This window comes from Kwoniella bestiolae, chromosome 3 (assembly GCF_000512585.2).
Source record: "Kwoniella bestiolae CBS 10118 chromosome 3, complete sequence".
In the NCBI taxonomy this organism is placed as follows: domain Eukaryota; kingdom Fungi; phylum Basidiomycota; class Tremellomycetes; order Tremellales; family Cryptococcaceae; genus Kwoniella; species Kwoniella bestiolae.
Window position 1 is genome coordinate 2068414 of NC_089243.1, and position 21337 is coordinate 2089750.

The 21337-nt window shown below is 48.0% G+C and overlaps 6 protein-coding genes across 6 annotated transcripts; 1 reads left to right on the forward strand and 5 right to left on the reverse strand.

Annotated features, from left to right (window-relative positions):
* On the reverse strand, window positions 1-912 carry I302_105470 (uncharacterized protein; the record flags this gene model as incomplete). The annotated part of the gene is made up of 1 exon (XM_019195328.1): window positions 1-912. The coding sequence occupies one exon, from the start codon at window positions 910-912 to the stop codon at window positions 1-3; it is 912 nt and encodes a 303-aa protein (XP_019043041.1).
* Window positions 913-1865: 953 nt separating this feature from the next.
* Window positions 1866-4145, reverse strand: I302_105471 (uncharacterized protein; the record flags this gene model as incomplete). The annotated part of the gene is made up of 5 exons (XM_019195329.1): window positions 1866-2034; window positions 2111-2259; window positions 2356-3411; window positions 3561-3955; window positions 4061-4145. 5 exons carry the CDS (start codon window positions 4143-4145, stop codon window positions 1866-1868), a joined length of 1854 nt encoding a protein of 617 aa, XP_019043042.1.
* Window positions 4146-4902: 757 nt separating this feature from the next.
* On the reverse strand, window positions 4903-8900 carry I302_105472 (uncharacterized protein; the record flags this gene model as incomplete). The annotated part of the gene is made up of 7 exons (XM_019195330.1): window positions 4903-5289; window positions 5373-6018; window positions 6076-6371; window positions 6442-7593; window positions 7650-7728; window positions 7781-7909; window positions 7966-8900. 7 exons carry the CDS (start codon window positions 8898-8900, stop codon window positions 4903-4905), a joined length of 3624 nt encoding a protein of 1207 aa, XP_019043043.1.
* Window positions 8901-15622: 6722 nt separating this feature from the next.
* I302_105473 (uncharacterized protein) lies at window positions 15623-15844 on the reverse strand (the record flags this gene model as incomplete). The annotated part of the gene is made up of 1 exon (XM_019195331.1): window positions 15623-15844. The coding sequence occupies one exon, from the start codon at window positions 15842-15844 to the stop codon at window positions 15623-15625; it is 222 nt and encodes a 73-aa protein (XP_019043044.1).
* Window positions 15845-16528: 684 nt separating this feature from the next.
* On the forward strand, window positions 16529-17352 carry I302_105474 (uncharacterized protein; the record flags this gene model as incomplete). The annotated part of the gene is made up of 2 exons (XM_019195332.1): window positions 16529-16972; window positions 17035-17352. 2 exons carry the CDS (start codon window positions 16529-16531, stop codon window positions 17350-17352), a joined length of 762 nt encoding a protein of 253 aa, XP_019043045.1.
* A 1764-nt stretch (window positions 17353-19116) lies between these two features.
* On the reverse strand, window positions 19117-20985 carry I302_105475 (uncharacterized protein; the record flags this gene model as incomplete). Its single annotated transcript, XM_065870093.1, has 9 exons — window positions 19117-19173; window positions 19247-19320; window positions 19409-19554; window positions 19638-19710; window positions 19775-19874; window positions 19963-20100; window positions 20199-20418; window positions 20824-20849; window positions 20956-20985. The coding sequence occupies 9 exons, from the start codon at window positions 20983-20985 to the stop codon at window positions 19117-19119; spliced, it is 864 nt and encodes a 287-aa protein (XP_065726165.1).
* Between the last annotated feature and the right edge of the window lie 352 nt (window positions 20986-21337).

Sequence of the window (21337 nt, forward strand, 5' to 3'; positions counted from 1 at the left end):
TCACCGTGACAAAGAAGACCAACAATCGTCGAAAGGATGAAAGCTAATCTTACTTTCCGTATACAGTTCCCCACCTGACAGCTTCAAATCAGGTCTGTAGGAATGAACGGTCAATCTCATCTCTGATTTACCGGACATGGGGAGCACGGCTGGTCTCCTGACTACACGTTCCTCCAATCCCGGCACTTCTTTGATGATCCCCTCAATCTCCCTACTGAGCACAGCAATATCCATCCAGAGGTGGGGATCCCCGGCATATTCGGTATCATCATCGTCCACTTCTCCATCGACTGACATCTCATCTTCGGAATCATTGTATCTGTCCCGAAGGTCGTTGAGACATAAGACACCTCGACAATTCGGCTGACTACATCCGGACACATGTTTCCGCTCGGAGGTCTTAGGGGAAAAAATCAAAAATTGCGCAAAAGCAGGATCGGGGTATGCGTTGTGACCATTCTCCTTGTTTTGATCGGATGACACTAAACTCAAGATATCTTCTTTGCTTACCTTGTTACCGGAATATTCTCTAACGTAGTTCAGGGCTTGAGGCACCACGTACCCTCTCATATATCTATCGTGGGCTGATTCCCGTGCTTCGAGGTCTGGAGCAGTCGTATAGATGGGAACGCTAAATCCAGAGACGATGAACCCAGTTTGATGATCTTCGGAAGTTTGTTCCGTCCGGTCTTCCGTCGCCGGATGAGCACGAGTGATGCCCCCAGGTCCGTCGGTGTACGAATAAGATCTGATCTCTGGAAATTGGCGGATCCCATCAGCTAAATGATCTGCTGATATTTTGTCGGTAGAGGAGGTCCTCAGGATGTACTTCAAGCTCGGACAAGAATCAGAGTATACTTTAGGTTTGGACCACCCTGCGCTGCTTGGAATGGATGTGGCTGGTTCGACCATACTGAATTGAATGAGCGATGTAGCAGAAGCAGAGAAGCAGATCGCCCAGTGATGGGATGGCAAAAGCAGAAGTTGAATTGTATGTGTGATAAAGCCAAAAAGCCAAAGCCAAAGTTTGCCAGTGAGTGATGCCCTCTTGCATATATATCATATGCATGTATCACATCGATTATGCTACCCCACATCATTGTGCCTTCTACAGAAGGTTGTCTAATGAGCTCGTCAAGCCTTGATGAAAGGTCGTTGAGACGTGAAACATGTACAGCAAACAACCGAGAAGTCTGAGACTCCCCAGGACACTCCCCGAATCGTACGAGAAAGCAGTGTAAGCGAGAGCCTCGGACCTACTTGGAGCGGACGTCATAGACGACCTTTCTAGGAGCAACCCTTTCAGCTAGGGTGTCTATGGTGATGCAGCGGTGACGTGTGCATTCCGTTCGATCAAAGGCTGAGAGATTTGACTTGAGATCAGATGAAGTACCAGTCACCCTGAGCTGAGCAGTGTTGTGCTTGACTTGCGTTCAAGTCAGGTCAATCGTGTGGTACTAATACAAGCTCTGGCTATGCATCCTCACCCAAGTCCTGGCCGAGCCGGTGATTATCCTTTATCTGCAATATCACGCTTGCGATCCTAGCTTCTAGTCCGTGGAACCTGCGTTCGTCAAACAAAAGTCGCTTGAATTTGCTATCGCCACCGAAAAAGGAGTAAGTCATCATCCACCATGAAAGGTGGAATACTGAGCGTGTACTTCTTCACATTCTATGTTGTACGCCCGAAATTTTTGCAGGAAGATCGTTCCAAAGCCGCCACAGAGGCTGTCAATGATATCATATCCGCTCATATCATCCTTCTAGCAATATAACACTACAATATTCTAAGATTATATACAGTGCATGCTGAATATCCCTACGAGATAGACAAGAGAATATAACGTACAACGTCAACGACGCATCTAAGTTTTATACATCACACAGACCTCTCCAGCCACGACCAGACAACCAACGATCATGGTGACCACCACAGGTATGGTATTCCACCTGACAAATTCTCTATACGAAACGGGTATACCTTTCTGAGCGAGAATGGAGCGCCACAGTAGTCCTGCTAGGGATGCCGAAAAGCTGTCAGATGAAATTAAAAATTACAATTAGCTATGTGTGATCTGTGATCTGTGTTACAGTCGAGACATTCACTCACACGAAAGAATACGCCCCAAAATTACTTCCCACGGCCAAAGCGAATATTGCCCCGTACAATGACCGATTCGATACCTCCTGATGGGTCGTACTCCAATGTTGTAGCACACGAGCCAACAAGATGGTCGCTCCGATATTCGTACCGAAGATCTGCAAACCCGAATCTCATATATCAGCTCCAACTTCGACCTCAGTGAATAGCATAGGTACGAGAACTCCCTGACAGAGAGGGGAGAGATTACTCACGTTACATCCAATAACACTCAAAACACCCATCAACCACACGCTTCCTGCAATACCACCGACTTCTTCCCATGCGCCCCACCAATTCCCGAAGACCCTGATCCAGCCGGTATGCTGTAATCCTTCTACCAAGATGAAGAATGAAAATGCGAATGGTAAGAGGGCGAGAGGTAATCTCGAGATGACAAGAGAGGTATTAGGGAAATTATCGGTGAATGGCGATAATGGTCTAAAAGGTATGAGTTTCGTGTGTTTACTTTTGACCTTTTCGCCTTGAGGACCACCAATGCCATTGCTGGTACCTTGAGGGTCGCTGACATGATGGTCAGAAGAATTGGCAGTCTTCTCGTCCTGCGTTGTAGCCTGTGCATCGTTGCTCTCCAACAGAGCTTTGGATTTTTTCAGCTCCTTCGCATTCATCCCATCCTTGATCAGATCTCTGATCAGAACTAGCCCAGCAGCAGGCACGGTCACGGTCCAAACTCCCTCTGTCCCCCCTTCCAACAGGTGTCCCGCACTGAGTCCTATTAGAACCACGACCGTGGTGATGAAAATTGTGGAACTGAATATCGCTCCGAACGGGTCGATGAGAGCTGATCTGGGGTTGATCTCTGGAGGATAGATCGTAGCGGGGATCAAACCTTTCTTCTTGAAGATTGACCATCTCAATAAGGGGTACAAGATTACCACGGATGCCACAGTGGGAAGCGCCATCCAAGCGGAATAAGACAAGAACGAAATCCCAAATGGTGAAGTGAGCACCAGGTTTGTAAGGTTGGACGAGACCAGAAAGGCGGAGACCAGATTGGATACTTGGAAATGGGTGAATAAGAATGAAGTGGGCGGATCGATCGATGAATGTTGGGTGAAATATGCCAAGAAAGGTGTACCACTAAGAATTAGGGGATCGTTACCGAAGAATAGCCCGATGATGCTGAAGAATAGGTAGAAGGAGTTGTACAGTGTTCGGCCGCCACCGTGAGATGTGGATTTGGATGCGATGAGGAAAGCGAGATAGCGGAAGAGACCTGTGCAGTCCAGAGAGATCGATATGTATGCCTGGGGTAGAGGTCCGCTGTATTAGCATCGTACAACGTGACCGTGATAAGGAGTATGACACTGTTGTAAAGGGTGGGAAACGAAGTGAACGAATTCGAGACGAAAAGTAAGGAAAGAGGCAGTCAGGAAATGTTCTAAACTCAACTCACAAAACAAGTAAAAAGCGTCATTATATCATAAGGTCTCACCCCTCCACTTCCCACTATCCCTCTCCTAACCACTTCGGGTGGTATACAAGTCGACGCCAGTAAAAGTAACACTCCGATGACGGGGACGGTACGCAGGTCCAAGGGGAAATAGAATCTTTTGCATTGACATCGCCTCGCACATGGGACGGGTGTTGGTTTTTGCGTCGCAATGTTTACATCGTTGGTTGGATCTTGGGTCGCTTCGGTGGATCGTATGGTCGAGGAAGCGGAGGATGATGAACGGCGGGGTTCTCTTTCGCAGGGGATTTCGAATGATATGTTCTTTTGCAAGGTGTCGCATCCCCTGGATATGAAGAGGGGGAATGGTATTCGAATAGGATAAATCACCAGGGCATCTGAGATAGACGTACAACCAAATAATCAGTATCGAGTATCATTATTACCATCCTTCGTGTGGTGAAAGGTGCAGGGATAGTCAGAGAAAAGGGAGATGTACTCACTGCAGATGAAAAACACAATGAGCGAAACGATCGACCTAGCATCTATGGATCGATCCGATCCATCTTCAAGCGGTTGAACAGGCATAGTTGGTGGGTCAGAAGCTGATATCTATGTTGATAAGCGGATTCGAGTAGGAAGAGGGTAATTAGATGATCATGATGGTGGGAAATCAAAGAGGAGGATGTCGTATAGTCAGGTCATTGAGTCGTTGATAGGATCAAATACTTGCATGCTATCGAACCAAGCAGAAAGATGATGACAAGGGAGAGAAAGAAAAAAGAAGCATTTTTTGAAATCCTTTTACATGTTATCTCATTGTCATCACGCACGTGCATCCACAGGCACTCACTCGAACAGACACCGGATTACAACAAAAGTGGGGCACCACTGCTCATAAGATCACTGTCACCACACACACCATAGAGTAAGCTTGTGCATGTAACTTACCTGACTACGAGTATGAGCAGATTGTAAATTGTAGATTGTAGATTCATAGATCATTCATCATCTCTTGATAAAATAACATATTCTACTTCTCTCTTTCACTCTTCACACCCAACCACAACCACACTACTCAAAACAAGTTGAATAAACATATATAAATAAGTATGAAATATGAAATCGATTAGATGTAGATGATTGATGATATATATTGTATATTGTATAATGTATAAACACATGAGATATCGACCCAATCGCAAGAGGTATCCAAAAACAAGACAAAAAGACAAACAAATCCTCAATCCAATCCAAACCAATCCCAAAAAGGAGAAATCCAACACACACAAAAGAGAAAAAGAAACAACATCTAATCACATACACATACAATGTGCGAGCGGGGTCATACCAACCCAGCCTCACCACCTTCCCCATCTTCCTCCAATCCAGCCAAATACATCCCAAAGTCGAAATTCTCTCCAAACGCCGTGAGCGCGTCGAAATCCCCTCCTTCCAATCCACCGTTGGTTGCTGAACCGAGCAATCCGAAATCCATACCCATACCCATGGTCAGATCACCGCCAGTCATGCTGCTGTTACCATTATTGGAATTACCGAAACTGATCGATCCATTCACGGTGGTAGCTGGTGTGGTGGTCGATGCGGATGGTGGTGAGGGGGTCAGACCGTGCGTTGAGCCTGTTGGAACGTTCGTATCTGTTACGTTTATGATTGCGTTATTGGGCGACGGGTTGAGCGATTGAGATTTCGGTGTGGCAGCTGCATCTCGCTAAGATTCCACCATCACAATATTAGTACTCCTCCTCAGCGAGACTTCTAATATGGAGCAGTTTGAAAATGTGAGACACTCACCAGCAGCTCCTCCTTCCCTGATTTAGGCGTCTGAGCAGTCTTCCCTTGTCCAGTCGCACCAGGTTTAGGCGTAGTAGTCCTCTGAGTGGACATCGCAGGACTCTGAGGCGGCAACATCGTCCCAGCAACGCTCACACCCTTACTTTGATTCCTATCTCTGCTCATCTGTTGATTCTGCGGAGGATTTCTAGGCGAAGCCTGGACTTGTTGAGCATTACCGATCGGTTGAGCAGGTGATGGCGCATCGATCGAAGTTCCAGACATGATAGGTGTATGAGGTTGGAATCCATTCAGTTGACGCATAGCCTGCGCTTGATCCTGGTGCATCTTTTTCTCATACGCCATCTTGGCTTCCTGCTGCTGTTGTCTCATAGCCTGTAGTTGAGCTTCGTTCCCTGAGAGCATACCGCCAAAGCCCTGTTGCTGAGGCGTACTGGCGGAGGTCTGAGGAGTCATACCGGTATTATAGTTAACGGGGGTCTGGGCGCTCTGACTACCGGGGAAGGGACTAGGTGCGGCGGATCCAGAATTCCTTCTCATCCGCTTTCGATCAGGTGGTGATGCGCCTCGAGGTCCAGAGTTGGAAGCGCTAGAATCGCTTTCCTGCATCGCAACTCCATCAAATCCTTGAGGCATGCCATTAGGTCTGGCAATGTCCACATCAGCTTTTCCTCTTATACATTTCGGCTCGATAAGAACTCACCGTTGTATCGCACCACTCGCTACTCTCGCGTGAGGTCCTTGACCTTGTATCTGCTGCTGAGGTTGACCCTGCGCTTGAGCCTGCGCCTGCGCCTGAGCTTGAGCTTGCATCATCTGCTGTTGAGCGAGATACTGTTGTTGCTGTTGCTGCTGTTGAGGGCTTTGAGGTTGTACCGGCTGAGCGGGTTGTCCCTGTTGACCCATTTGTCCAGGTTGAACCGTCTGGCCATTCAATCCCATCATCGCTCTACGTTGATTCTCATTCAGAGTCGTTCGATATCGAGCGATCAGTCGTTGCTGCAGGTGGTAACACATACCAGTTCAGATCAGCATACTCCCATTACCGGTAAGACGATTGTGAACTAACCTTTTCACCTTCATCCATTTCCTGAGGATTTTTACCTCCCAAACCCACTTGATGAGCGCTCTGACTCATAATCTGAGTATTGATTGGTCCTATACCCAGATGACCCCACATCTGAGCAGCGGTCGCTTGGATCTGCTGCTGTTGATTGAAGAAGACCTGATCTCTTTGAGCCTGTTGTTCGCGCTGGGCTTGCTGTTGAGCCAGGATCTGCTGTTGATGTTGTTGGTGGTGTTGTTGCTGTTGAGCTTGCATCGCTTGAACTTCAGCTAGACTATGTTGTGCCCTCTGTTGAGCGGCTTGAACGTGAGCTTGAGTCTGTAGCATCTGCTGCTGTTGGGCAGCCGTCATATGCTGAGGTTGTCCTCCGTGAGGTGGTGGTTGTGCACCATTCACAGGACTAGCACCGTTCTGAGGGTGTGCGAAACCTTGCTGAGGTTGTCCACCTGGAGCAAGTTGCATTTGACCTTGAGCTTGGCCCTGTTGGGCTTGAGCCATAGCATGCTGTTGTTGCGGGGTAAGAGCTCGCATCATTGGATTGGGTTGTTGACCATTGATACCGGGTGGCGGAGGTCTCATATTCTTCTGATGCGGTGAAGGCATAACACCGGGATGGGGTTGTTGCATCATATGAGGAGAAGGAGCGACAGGGGAATGTGAGGGTCCGGGAGGTGCATTAGGAGGCTGTAATCCTCCCATATGGTGCGGCTGACCCGGCTGAGGCTGTTGCGCTTGTGACTGAGGCTGAGGTTGTTGACCTTGATACATAGGATGACCAGCCTGAGGTGGTCGCTGCGCGGGTGAAGCGGCAGATGGTCCAGGTTGAGCGAATCTCTGGGCAGCTTGTTGTTGCATCATGGCATGTTGAGCTTGCTGTTGCTGTTGGGCTTGCTGCTGTTGCTGTTGTATTTGCTGCTGAACCATCTGCGCTGCTTGTTGTTGGTTCATACCGTTGGCTTGCGCAGCCGCCTGAGCCTGTTGTCTCATATTGATGATTTGCTGTGAGGATATCGGTTGACCCTGTTGGGGACCACCGGGGTAAGGAGCGGGACCACCTGGCTGAGCCTGTTGAGGTTGCTGTTGCTGGTGCTGCATGTAACCACTAGGTCCTATACCGAGCTGTTGATTGCGTATATTCCGTAGTCGAGTCATTGACTGCCATGATATCAGTCAAAATACAGCGAAGCAGTGTTCAAAGTATTTCAACTCACCTCGTTATATATCGCTGGATTCATAGCCCCCTGTGCACCTTTTCCTCCACTAAACACATCCCAAAACACGCACCACCATCTATCGAGAGCGAGATCAGCTTCATCCCATCATCGACTGTAATGACACTCACTCATGCAATACACCTTCCCTGACATTGATCGGCACACCTTGCTCTGTTAATCCTGCTTCCGCATTGAACTGAGCAGCAGCAGCTGGGAAATTGTGTTTCACCAGATAATCGTGGATATACAATTTAAGCCTGACAGAAACGTGTCAGCTATCTGGCAACGTCGGAGTGGGATAGTCTTCACTCACATGCTCTCACTATCCCATGATCTCTGACTCATCTGACTCTGAACTGAACTCCCCGCTCTGGACATGGCGTACGCATCCTGATGTTCCATCCCCTGTTGAGGCGGTTGCATATGTTGTCCTCCCGCCATCCCGTTCAGACCCGGCTGGGCATTAGCCTGTTGGGGCTGAGGATGGGCCAAATGCTGTGGTGGTTGTTGTGGATGACCGGGCTGTTGGGGAGATGGGCCTGGCATTCCTGGGTGTTGTTGATACCCCGGATGTTGATGCTGAGGGGCCACCCCAGGTTGTTGCTGCTGTGGAGGGGGACGTACGGCCTGAGGATGAGGAGGCGGCTGTCTCATCTGATTTGGACCTGGTGATTGTCCTGGTCCAGGTCCAGGTTGACCACCCGGCGGTTGAGGTTGGGGATGCGGATAGTGTTGGGGATGTACACCGGGGAATCCCTGATGCGCGAGATGAGGCGAAGGCGAGGGATGATGAGGGGAAGGTGGGACGACAGCTCTAGGCTGCTGCTGCTGTTGCTGTTGTTGTTGTTGAGCCTGCACAGCTGCAGCTTGTTGAGCCATCTGCTGCTGTTGTTGAGAGATCTGTTGCTGTCGTTGTTGTTGCATTTGCTGCTGTTGTTGAGCTGCCTGTTGCAGCTGCTGTTGTTGCAACTGAGCAGCTTGCTGTGATGACATCGCCGATTGATTCATGTGGTTTGGAGGCATTGGTCTGACGGTATATTGGTGAGGATTGGGTTGATTAGGGATAGGTTGACCTGTAGGTTGTTGACCCGCAGCTGCAGCTGCCATCTGCATCTGCATCTGCTGAGCGTGCATGGGCTGACCTGGGATAGGTTGCCCACCTTGTCCACCTTGCATATGACCGAAAGGGATTTGCTGGGGGTTTTGTCCAGGATGAAGATTGGGAGGAGGGGGATGAGGTAAAGCCATGATGATGGTAGTGATGGGATAGTCGATCTATTCCATGGGGTGTCAGCTGGTGATCGTGAGTGATGTGAGAGGGGATGATCAATCAGAGTGGAAGGTATGGGAGGAGAGAAAGAGGATTTGATGGTTGAGTTTGGGCGCAGTAGTGAAAAATGAGACAGTGAGAGAGTGAGAGTGGAAGTGTTTTATCATGCAGACACGTGAATGACATTTAGATAAGGGATACTCACGTATACAGACTATTCCCATTCACTTTTCTTATCTATGACTCTACACCAGTGCTCTGCTAAGCCCTACCTCCTCGACGATAGCCTGTTAATCTTCTCGACTTGGAATAGGATGATGGGAGGGTGATATTAATTATGATTGAATGTGAAAGACGTATCCTTTTGAGTAGATTGATGGTCTTCCAAAGGCGCGTTAAGGTGCGTTCTTGAATAATCTTGCTATCGGTCTAGAATGGTACTGTGTGGTACTTTTCGTTGTCGAGAAACGAGGGCGTTTCTTTTCGGGAAGAGAAGGAGATGGACGATGGGGAGACACGCTGATCTCTGTATGTGGATGAACACAACGTTGAAGATGCAGTGTGTTTTTCAGTTTGACCAGTATCAGTGGTGTGGTGTTTGTTGATATTGATATTGATGATGAGATGTGGTAGATGGGAGGGGTCTATGCGGTGAGGTGAGATGAAGGATATATATGACCGTGACTGTGCGTAATACCACTGAGAAAGAGTCTTGACAGTATGGGTAATCTCTTCTTTCCGCTCCAATCCTCCAGTAAGTTACAGTCTAAGAGATATCCACCACCACCTTGACCAGGCTAAGAGACTGACTACTACAGTCTATAGATGTTTTGCTTTTTGGCACAGAGGTCTTTGTGCACACACCCCAAGTACCGCACCGACTCTATAGACTGGCGAATCCGGATCACTTGAGGGGATGAACTGATCTAATCGTTCAGGTTCAGGTTCAGGATGACTTGATTGTCTGTGTCCGTGTGTGTGTTCTTCGTGTGTACAACGACATACACACACACCACAACGCGAGATTTGGCCCAATAGGTGCGTATGATGTGATGTGATATATGGCTGAGATTGACAACCTGAAGCACGGATGATGCTATGGTGTAATTTCAAAGGAAGGGCGGTAGGAGTTCAAGGGGTGTTGTATGATGATGATGATGATGATGCTCTTGTTTTCCAACTCAGTCGTCCGGGGGTATGAGACGGTATGGTTGTATGGTTGTATGATGAGGTACGAGATCACTGTTGATGGGTGTAATGATACTGGTCCGCACACACCACTGACCACAGAGGTAATAGGGTAATGATGATAGTGATCCGCTCTGCCGCCCGACAATTGGACTGATCTACTCCACTATCGAACTTCCAGCATATATCTATAGCAATCTTCTAAACGATCTCTTCTAATGACGCCCAACGTTGTATCGACGACCTGAAGTAGTCCCTCGAGGTGATGTTATGTCGCAATAGGGACTGCCAAAGGTCGAGCTCCAAATCCTCCGGCCGATATACACTATAGCGGAGTGATTTACTGTCGTCAACCTTGAGAACGGTGATAATGGTAAAGATGGATGACGCGCTGCTATGTTATGCGATGGATGATAACAGTGTGGAAATGATATGCTGATATGTGTTTTAGGTGACGTTCCAGACAAGAGCTTGCAGAATGAAGCTTATTCGGGGAGTTTTGGATTTCTTTTCTCGTTTTTTCCCAGGCTCCTCTTTCTTCTCCAGAGCTGTATGGTTGAATGCTGATCTTGAGCAATGGTCGATATGCAACGTATAGATGACAACGATCAGATGGATGGATGGATGATACCGCGAGCTAGCTCCTCGTCAACGATAGGAAGGATAATAGTGAGAATGCGGATATACAGTACAACTAGAGCTAGTACGGATGCTATACTAGTAATGGATTTGACCAAAGGGTCAGTCAGTCATTTTTAAGGGAAAACACTCTAAACTGATACCGATAGGAGAACAACTCAACCCCCAAAGCCATCAGTTATAGTTGTAACATCATGCTTTCTCTATGTATACAGCTCCTCATGGGTATACCTCATGCATGCATCTCCTCTTCCACTCCATCTGTCTAATAGCAGCAGAAGGATCGCTCATGCATGTCATGTCGCGGAGCAAATGGACACTGAAGATGAGCTGGAATACAAGGTTCAATCAGACTTCAGGGTCTGGATCGTTCAGTGCCCTTTCTACATTTTCTGAAACGAAGGTACAAAAGTAGTATAGTAGGAAAGAGAGATGATTAGGAATTTATCGGAGGTTGTAGAGGTTGTGATACGATTCTTCTAATGGGTCATTACGAAATCCCACAGAACAAACTAATGTGAATATAAACGAGAAAGAAGGGGAATCAATCCGTAAGATCGTACCTAGCATGCGGCAACTTCAATCTTCATCCTTGGCTGAGCAAGATAGCCTATCTGAGTACAAGACAGCTGCCTGCATATCGATACTCCGAGCTGTACTCCACACGATCCACCCCTGCATTGGGGAATAGCAATAGCTTGTTGTTGTATGTATACGAGTAGTAACCGACACATATTGTGGAGCTCTATCACGAACTACTTCTCCACCACCGTCAAGCATCCGATATCGGTGTTTTTCCTAGACGAGACAGGTGATCGCCCTCTTTGTCACCCCTCCTCATGCTTAATACTACTTAGTATTTTGCTCTCCTTTTGCCTTTACTTCCGGATAATTGTTTACAAAAAGTGCAGTAATCGGATCACCCACCACAATTACCAAATGCGGAAGGTAGAGTAATCGTGGTTTCCCATTCGTCATGCTTTCGTGGCGGTTTATTTTGTTGGGAAAGAGGAACGCCGCTGATGTCAACTCACTTTTCGTTCATCGCCGCCCTGTTGTCCTTATATCAATCAGCTGACCCGGCCCCAAAGTGACGATCATTGTGCAAATAGAAAAGCTAGTACCTGGCCTGACTGTGGCAAGAGAAAGAGAGTATAGACTCATGCTGCATCAGATCCGACACACTTTCGCATCCGATCGCGAGTCATATACATCTATTCTCACGGAAGAATGGGTGGAGAGTGGGGTATGAGTGTTATCTACAAACCCCATCACGATGTGTTGCTTCCTTCTTTGGCTATGACCGCTTGCCAAGATTTGCGGAAGTATCCGCCCTAGCTACACCCCGAGTTTGGCTGACCTGAGATGGACCAGCCGTATCCATTACCTCTGATAGACCGTGCCTCTCATCCTGCTGGGTCGGAGAGGAGCTGATCACATCAGTGCCCGCTGCGACGTCGGTAGATTTACAACCATCTTCGGTGCCAGTGTGAGCTCCTTGCGCTTCAGAAAGCCCGCCTTTGCTCAAGTCGCATTCACTCCAACGAGTCGAAAAAGGTTCTGTACTCGTGTGACCAGGTCTCACGATGTGTAGAAGGACAAAAGCTCGTGAGCTTTCCACTCGGTTGTCCCCTGCATATTCCGACTCTAATTTGGACCTTTGCTTTTTGACTCAATCATACAGGCTGGTCGTCTTGGCCTCGGCCTCGGCCCTCTCGCTTAACGAGCGTCCTGAGTGCTCGCACGTCAATTTACCTTCGTCGTCTCTCTTACATTCACTTCCCAGGTACCATTCGGGATCGGCACCTATCTTCTCGATTTCCAGCTTTTTGAGAGCTTCCCGCGTGTATCCGACGCATTCCTCGCTTTCACATTCCTTGGCGTGCAGGTAGGTGATATCCTTTCGGTCCCCTTGAGACTCCACCCAGTGAAAGGGGCTCCCTCCTAGCGGGTAGACGTGTCGGCGCTCGCGAATGAGAAAGCCTCTTTCATATGTTTTTTCCTTCTTCGATTTGAGTGGAAATTTGTTGCCCGATATATCCAATTCGGTCACCATCTTTCCAAAGGTGAATCCACAATCTGTGAGAGGGTCTTGGGAGGGATCGTATGTATCGGCTGAGACGCCTCGTGTTGGGATTTTAAAGGTAAATTTTTCATTCATGACTTCGTCTGTAGGATGGGTTAGGGGTGCAAAATGAATTTTTGATACTTGAGACGCCTTGAGTAGAATAGGGCAGGGTCGAGTTGTTGTGGAGACAATAGGAAATATCGAAAGAACGACCATCTTGAACCCCTTTTATAGCAAAGATTGGGCCCATCAAATACCAGAATGGTCTTCTCACTAGAAGGCGAGCGATATCAAATTCGTGCCATTTCAAAGACAGATATCTTTGATAACGGATTTACATACGCCGAAGGCACTGGCTTTCCTTTCGTGTGTCGTAAAGCGGTGGCTGCTCCAGAAGAAACCTTTCATGTTATCTCCTTTGCTGTGCGTTTTCGTCTGGCTGAGCCATTGTATACGTTCAGCATCTCGTACAAGTGCTTCTATCTGGCCTATCAACAATGCGGTCGAGCCAGTGGCCAATCTCTTTCATCCGTCGCTTTCGACCCCGATCAGATTGGTGATGGCATCGTCGTCTAGGCTGATCAAGTGGCAATTGTGCCTAGTTGACCAGGAAACAGGGTTTGGTCTGTTTAGAACATGCCTCCGTCGTACTTGTGTACCCCTTCGACCCGACCTGCATACCATGCACGTAACTCAGTACGGTACTCCTACGGAAACCTGATCACATAACAAGCTTGTTTGACATTATCATGAAAAAGAATCTCCTTGGTATCCCATAGCCTCCACAAAATGTACAACGTTTAATCTTTGCTCATCGGAATCTTAACAGCATTGTCATGAGATACAACGAACTGACCGTGAGGATCGCAATCACCTGAACTTGACGTTGCGCCAGTCCCTCTGGCGGAGTTTGAGTCCAGCACGTCTTGGATACCTTCATCGGTCAGCTTGTCGTCTTTCTCAGGAAGCATAAACTCTTCCCAGCTAGGTTACACAGGCCGAGTCATACTACACCGAGGCCTGACGATATGATAGCCTACAAAAGCTTTCGATATTGGCTGTCTACCTTCTAACACCGATTGTCTGACGGATTCATCCCCTGCGCTCTCCGCCGTTCGGGTGATCCGGTCTCTTACCCAACCTTCCAAATCTGGATCTCGATGACCGACTTGCCTTAAGCGGATCCCGGAGGGATTGCAAGTCTGACTTGTTGTGCCTTGTTCATCTGTACGATTGGTCAATTCCAGTTCCCAGTCGGAAGCGGACTTCAACCCCTTGTTCTCCTTTAGCTTGATTTCATCTCTGTCCCACCCAGGACAAGTCATATGTCGACAATGGACATGATGGAAGTATGTTCTATTTCCCCTTTCACCCTTGGCGTCCACCCAGTTCATGCCGTATTTCCCTGGTCCATAAACAATCCGCGTCTCCCGAATGAGGTACGAGCTGTCTTAGTTCCTTCCATCCGAGTTGACCTTGGTCCACCTTTTAGACCGAGTCAGGCAAAGCTCTGTGAGCATGTCCCCAAAGCCATGCTCCGAGAGCGGGTCTTTTGAAGGATCATAGCTACCGGGACTGACGAACCGAGGCCGCATGAGGTGAACAGGGCCAGGCATGATCGAGTTTATTTCTGGTACTACGACTGTGTGCACCGATGACTGATATGGGCTTGTATTAATTCTGACGCACAATATTCTTCTGAACAGGTTTTATTTGCTTGACGCTTGAGGGAAGTTATTCGTATTTCAAGAAATGAAGAAGACAAGAAACGATGACAGGGCGACATTGGGGATTTTAACCCTGTGTAAAGAGCCATAAGATCCGTGGTCGGAGCCACTGTGCTGTGCGAAGACACCTCGTCTCAGATTTAAGTCCTTTGCGCAGTCAGGCAGAATTTCATAAAGGACGATCACGTCAGGAAACCCTCTTTTGACGGTGAGGTAAGGCTCTCGTCGTTTCCTGAGGTTCCTGTGTGATCGCAACTAAGCGCGTGACGGACAGGCCCTCGACTCACAAGTGACTGATATAAACGGAACCACGATGTCCTCAATGCACATCGAGAGAAAGCGCGAAACGGTGTATTGGAGCATCATCACCTCAGCCGTCGAAATGCGGTAGAACGTACCACTCACTAGCCACTTGCTAGCACTTTTCCACGGAACACCGTGTGGCTGTGTTGCCTCATACAATACACCGTGTACATGCTCATTGGTTACTTCCCCTTTCCGAGCAACTTTTTTAACCATCATGTAGTCACGCGAAGACCCACCCCGACTGAAACGGGTCTTTGCGGACAAAGAACATCCAGATTGACCTTGATTATCCCTCGAAGCAATGCTTCAGAGTTGAAATGATACCTGTCTGCTTTCTTTCGTGAAAGGTATAATCCAAAGACAGGTCCTTGTACAAATGGCTGTATCTTGTAGATGGAGGTCTAATCATGAGTATATGAAGACTAGGTTTGATCGTGCCGACATCAGCCTTATCTTTCGGCACTCTTTCAAGTCTCGGCGACCCTAATTTCATCAATGTATCCATGAGATCTCGCTCTTTAGCGTACGCGTCAATCTCGTCCCAGCAAGACGTCCAAGTGCATCTTGGAGATCCCGGCTCTGGAGTTGGGAACGCCTCAGAAGACTTCGGCCATGCCTGCGGAATGCTCAGGACAAGAGGTGTTCTCACAACGAACTTCTGGGCCGACCCAACCGTGATCTCTTATTCCGTCATACACGTGAAGAGTCATAAGCTTCTTATATTTTGTAGTATCGACATCAGGAGTTCGACCTTGCGTCTGGTAAGGGATGGTCATACCTTGAAGACCAGACTTCGATTACCCTCTGAAATTTCCGCATTGAGAGATCTCTTCGATCCCCTCAAAAGTTCAGCACCGGAACGCAATTCCCCTGGCATCCATTCGGGATTTTCGGAGATGTTCGTGATGTAGAGACTTTGCTTATCGGCCATGAAACGGGGATCAGACCAACCCCAACTTCGAGAATCTTCAGTATCGAAGACTTGCGATGCCATTGTGCGGCGGTGCTGTTCCAGCGTCTGTTCGGTATCGATCGATGTGCTTGACTTGTAGGGATGGATGTGAGGAGTGGCCAATGCGAATATCCATCACTGTCATTTGCCTGTATTTATACTTCATGTCGCGCTGCTGAAACAGCTCATTCGCAGATATGGCGCGGTCTGGAGCGACCCATTGGGAGCCTCCCTTGTTCGAAGTCGAGAACTTGAACGAAGGCATAAATGGCCTGGAAAACCTGGTCTAGAGCTATGTACGCCACACAGCGGAACATCTGAAACGCGTGGCTCGATGCGAGGCGGACGAGCTGAACGAATCACGGGTACGGTTGCATGACGATCGTGTCAAGACTGCAAGTGGACAAAGGGAAGGGCTACAAAAGCCAAATGACTTTCTTCTACGATGCAAGGAGAAGCACCTACGATGCAAGACAAAGCACCGTCTAAATTTGTAACGTCATCGCTTGACCGTTCGAAGGAAGTTACAGTACGTCATAAGCTGATGCACCACTTTCAGTCCTTTGAGCAGGAAGAGGGTATGTCTTCCAAGGTTGCGTCGCGATTGCGACTATATATACACAGATATCCGAATGAGAGCAAGAAAATAGCTCTGCACAAGTAATCAATCAGCTCATTGGCCTTGTCTTGGAGGTTAACACTTCTGCTCTAGGAACCTCTCTCATCATGCCTGAAACCACTCGCCCTACCACGCAAGTAGAGTCTGAAGTCCAAAGATCCGAATTTTCAACAGACAATTATAATTATTATACTGAGCATTCAACAGAAGGACATCCGCCAGAATCCGTATGTGGGCAGCTTCTCGAGAGGGCGAGGATCGGATTGAAAATACCTGCAGAAATACCCACAAAATCCGATCAGCGCTCGGCAGAAGTAGCCATGGTCTTCCACGAGATTGCCATCATCACGAAACATCCTTCCACCTCTGACAATCCGTCACAAACTCCTCTATACAACGTATCCAGGAATTTTGTGTGGGACAAAATTGGTACTCTACATACCCATGAGTGTACATCGCCAGAGTGCAGAGGGTACAAAGGTACTGAGGCCAAAGACAAGTTGTTCAAAAAGAAGGTACCAAGAGAGACACAGGGAGGTACCCCAATGGAGGTGAGCAGAGGGTCTGCAACAAAGATGGTAATCCATTAAGTACGAGCATCAAGTTTGCGCAGTTGGCTCAGGAACATCCTCAGATCTTCTCAGAGGTGATCTCAACACAGGAGAACAGTCAGTATACCCAAGTCAAGTCTTGGGTCCACGTCTTGAGGCCTTCCAATCGGACGCTTCACACTGTCTACCTTTGGGGAGAGCCCTTGCATTACGACCGTTATCAAACGGTGTGGGGTGGCGAAGAAGATCTAGAAATACCCCCCGGGTATGTTGCTACCGCTCAATGGCTTGGCAATGCAGGGGATAGCTTCAACGCAGAGGACGATCGTAGGGGCTTGGGGTTATCGTGGAGGAGGCTTTGGCAGAAAGTGAAGCCTTGAGCCTTTCGAGTACCAGCTCAACCGTATGACGAGTCCAATCTGGCAAAGTCATAGCATCATCAGTATCGTCTCTTCAGCAAGCGGGTATTGGCTTCTTGTAGGGAGTGAAAAAAGTCGGTAGATTTTGGGCACATGCATCTGCTCATTGGGATCTTGCTCATCGGTCTTTCATACCTCCGTCAATTTACATGTCCGTCTCTCGTCTCTTCCCAATGAGCTCCACGAATCGAAAGCACTGTTGGATTTAGATCCCTTGTGACCTCGAAGCGAAGTGGATATTATGCTCTTTCTGAAATGCCAACTGGAAGGGAGATCGCCACGAGTATCATTGGCACAGCAGGGCATCGCCTTCGGTACACGTCATGGGATTCCATAAAGCCAAGAAAAGAACGGATCTCCCTCCTTTATGACGAAGACAGGTCGATACGAGCTCACGAAACATATGTGATCTAGAACAAGGATTGAGCTACATCACAGGGATTAGAATGTATGACGCGGTGCTTGTGTTTTCTTCTGTCTCTCGGAAGACAGGCCCTGACAGGCAGAAGATGGGATCCTTTCATCAGAGCTCCTGATGTTCGTCTCGCCATCGGATTGCTGTAGACTCTAGTCTCCTACATAAAGCTGCGATCGAGCAACTAGAGAATTATCTCAATCCTATCATCACATCGTCAATCGACTTCGATTGTCTTAGTCAAAGTCATCATGCCTGATACCAAGAAACCTCCCTCACCGACAAGTAGCTGCGAGTCGGTCGCCTCAGCTTCGAATCCGATACGTGATGACACCCCAAAATATACATACTGCTCTTATCATTCAACGGATTCACCTACAAGTTACCCAACAGACGACACGACCATACATCAAGCTCTCATGGAGCTCAGAGTTCCAAAGACAGAATCCCCATTTTCGAGACGACCCATAGGGGAAACGGCATGGGCAATCAATGAGATCCAAGTTTCGAGCAAACACCACCAGGAAGAAAAGTATGACCATTCTGAATATTACATATGGGACAATGTGACAACTGCACACAGCGGGAGATGCGATGATCCTGCGTGTGGAGGATGGAAAGACTTGACACATGCCACCCAGATAAAAAAGGCAGATGGTGCAATTCTCGGCGGATGTATTGGTCCGAACCCTCCGTGAACGTGCAACAAAGAATTGTCCGCCTCAGATCAACAAATTAACTATGATCAACTCAAGAACGACCATCACTGTATCTGGAAAGATATTGTGTTGAGATTGCAGGCATCCCCATACGAAGATACCAAGATCAGTTCTGCAATTCATGTTGTCAGACCATTTAACCAGCGATTCCATGAAAAGAGATGGTATGTCGCCGAGGGTGAAGAGCGCTACGAGCCAGTGTGGTTCGTCGAGAAAGAAATCATCCCCTCCGCCGAGTTCTGGTCGGTGGCTAAATATCTCTCAACACTGCAGATCCAGAGCCAAAGCTTGCCAGACTGCGTAACTTCTGGACCAGGATCTCGAGTGTGGCATCGGGAAGCTGTAGAAGCGATGTTTGACCCGTGATCATCCAATTGTATTCCCGATTCTGAATTGTCATCCTCATCTTCATTAGTCAGATGACAATCAGCCTATTGGTGTTCTTTGATTGCGCAAGTCGGATGAGGCCCATTACATTCGTTTCATATCTGTGTACGTATACTTCTATATACAGTACTGTGTGTCGATCTTGTTTGGCCCTGATGCATTTTGCAGTGTTGACTCGATGACAATGGGTATCGAGTCTGGATCTTAGAGGGTGGACGCAAGTCCAGCTGGTGCTGGGGCTTGTTGTTCACCTTCGGGAGTCTGAGCAGGATAGACGTCAGCTCATCGTCAACGCGACCATGGGTGTCCGTTCTATCGAAAACGATAGACTTACAACGTAACATGCGTGAAGACCGCCATCAACCAAGAAGTCGGTACCGTTGATGTAAGATGAGTCATCGGAAGCCACTGCGGATCACTCATTCCATTAGAACTACTGCTGAACCGAAGAGTCGACAGAAAGCGTCGACACATGAATGCATGAGCAATCACTCACAGAATACAACAGCCTTGGCTTGTTCCACGGCTTCACCAAATCTACCCATGGGGTTATGGATCATTCGTCGATTCAGCTTCTCAGGCGTGTTGAGGAAGTCCATGAGCAGGGGAGTTCGGATGGGACCAGGACAGAGGGAGTTGATTCTGGATATTCCATACCGACTTGTGTCAGCTCATTTGCTTTTCGTTTTCGCTATGAGCTTGGAGAAGAAATTCAGTATACTCACCGGATACCTTCTCGAGCGTGCACCATGGCAAGTTCACGGGTCATGGCGAGGACGGCTCCTTTCGATGCAGTATCTAGATCGAAGAGATTCCAAGTATCAGCTTGTTATATCAGACAGGACCGACTACTACCACTCACAAGCAATTTGGGGTGTAGCCGCGCCCAATTTAGCTACGAAAGAAGCTACGTTGATGATTGATCCTCCCACACCAAGTCCCTTCTCAGGCTCAGCTTTGTTCTGCGACAAAAAAATTGGCATCAGCTATCCGTTATTGTCTTGCGGTACAAGAAGAAGATTCATGATGGGGTTACTACACGTCACTCACGTTTCTCATAGCTGTAATAGCATATTTACACCCATACCAAACACCCTTCACGTTGATATTATGCGTAAGATCCCAAATCTTCTCCTCGGTGTTGAGCGCATTATCGTCCTGGGGGTGCATGATACCTGCGTTGTTGAACTGCAATTCAAATAACAAGTCAGCAGGGAGTTGCGATATAGTATGTCTCGTATTTATCCCTGTTCTATGGGAAGAAAAGCAGTAAATGTAAGACTCACGATAACATCCAATCTCCCAAACACCTCCACAGCCTTATCCACCATAGCTTTCACATCCTCCTCCTTACTAACATCACATTTAACAGCTACGGCCTTTGCCCCTGGGAATTTGTTATTGATCTTGTCCGCGACGGCCTGAACAGCTTGGAGGTTGATATCTGAGATTACCAGTCTAGCACCCTCGGAGGCGAATTGAGCAGCGCTCTCGAATCCTATACCGCTATTGGGGGTGTTAGCTCGGAGGTGTGGAGGAGTGGAGGGGTCGAGGGCGGGGCGGGGCGGGGGAGATGAGATGACAAGTGAAGGGGGCGGGAGGGCGCAACGCGAGAGACGGGTGAGAAGGGGGGAGGGAAGAGGGAGAGCAAAAGGTTGACGAGAAGGGGCGGTACAAGGCGAGATACGAGAAGAAGACAAGACAAGACTGAGACGGAATGACGAAGGAGGCGAGGGTGATACAATGAGTGTAAAGGAGAAAGCGAGACGAATCTAGAGCGGGAAGGGTACAACAACGACACGAGACAGGGAGGAAGTATAGGCGAATGGGGACGAGCGGAGGGTAATGGGACAGGGATGAGACGAAGGAGGAGGCAGATCAGGTCGAGAACAGATCAGAAACAGTACTCACGATCCAGCACCAGTGATTATACAAACCTATCCATGCCACATCGTAGTATCAGCATCCACTATGATACATCATCCAATGTTCTAACGTGTACGTCCCATCCTTATCTTCCCCCATGATATGATGATCACTCACCTTGTTTTCGAGTCTGAGTCTAGCTGCCATTGTCACTCTGTGTCTGTGGTTCTGTCTTGTCTTGTATCTGTAGCTGTGTAGCTGTAAGTGGGTTCATGCGATGATATACTATTTATGTAGATGCAAGTGAAGATAAGTGTTGAATCGAGTTGTGTTGATAATTGATTGATGGATCCGAGTGGAATGTTCGTGTATGATGTGTATGTAATAGTCATGGATTAGCTCGGTTATATTTAAGCGACAACCTTGACCATACACCCTTATCTCTTTCATTGTTGGTTATCAGCCTCACCCTCTTATCTTCCACTATGAGCCTATACATGCCATGATGAATACGACTATGATAGTTCCCTCTTCCTACAAGACAACTCTATACAATACA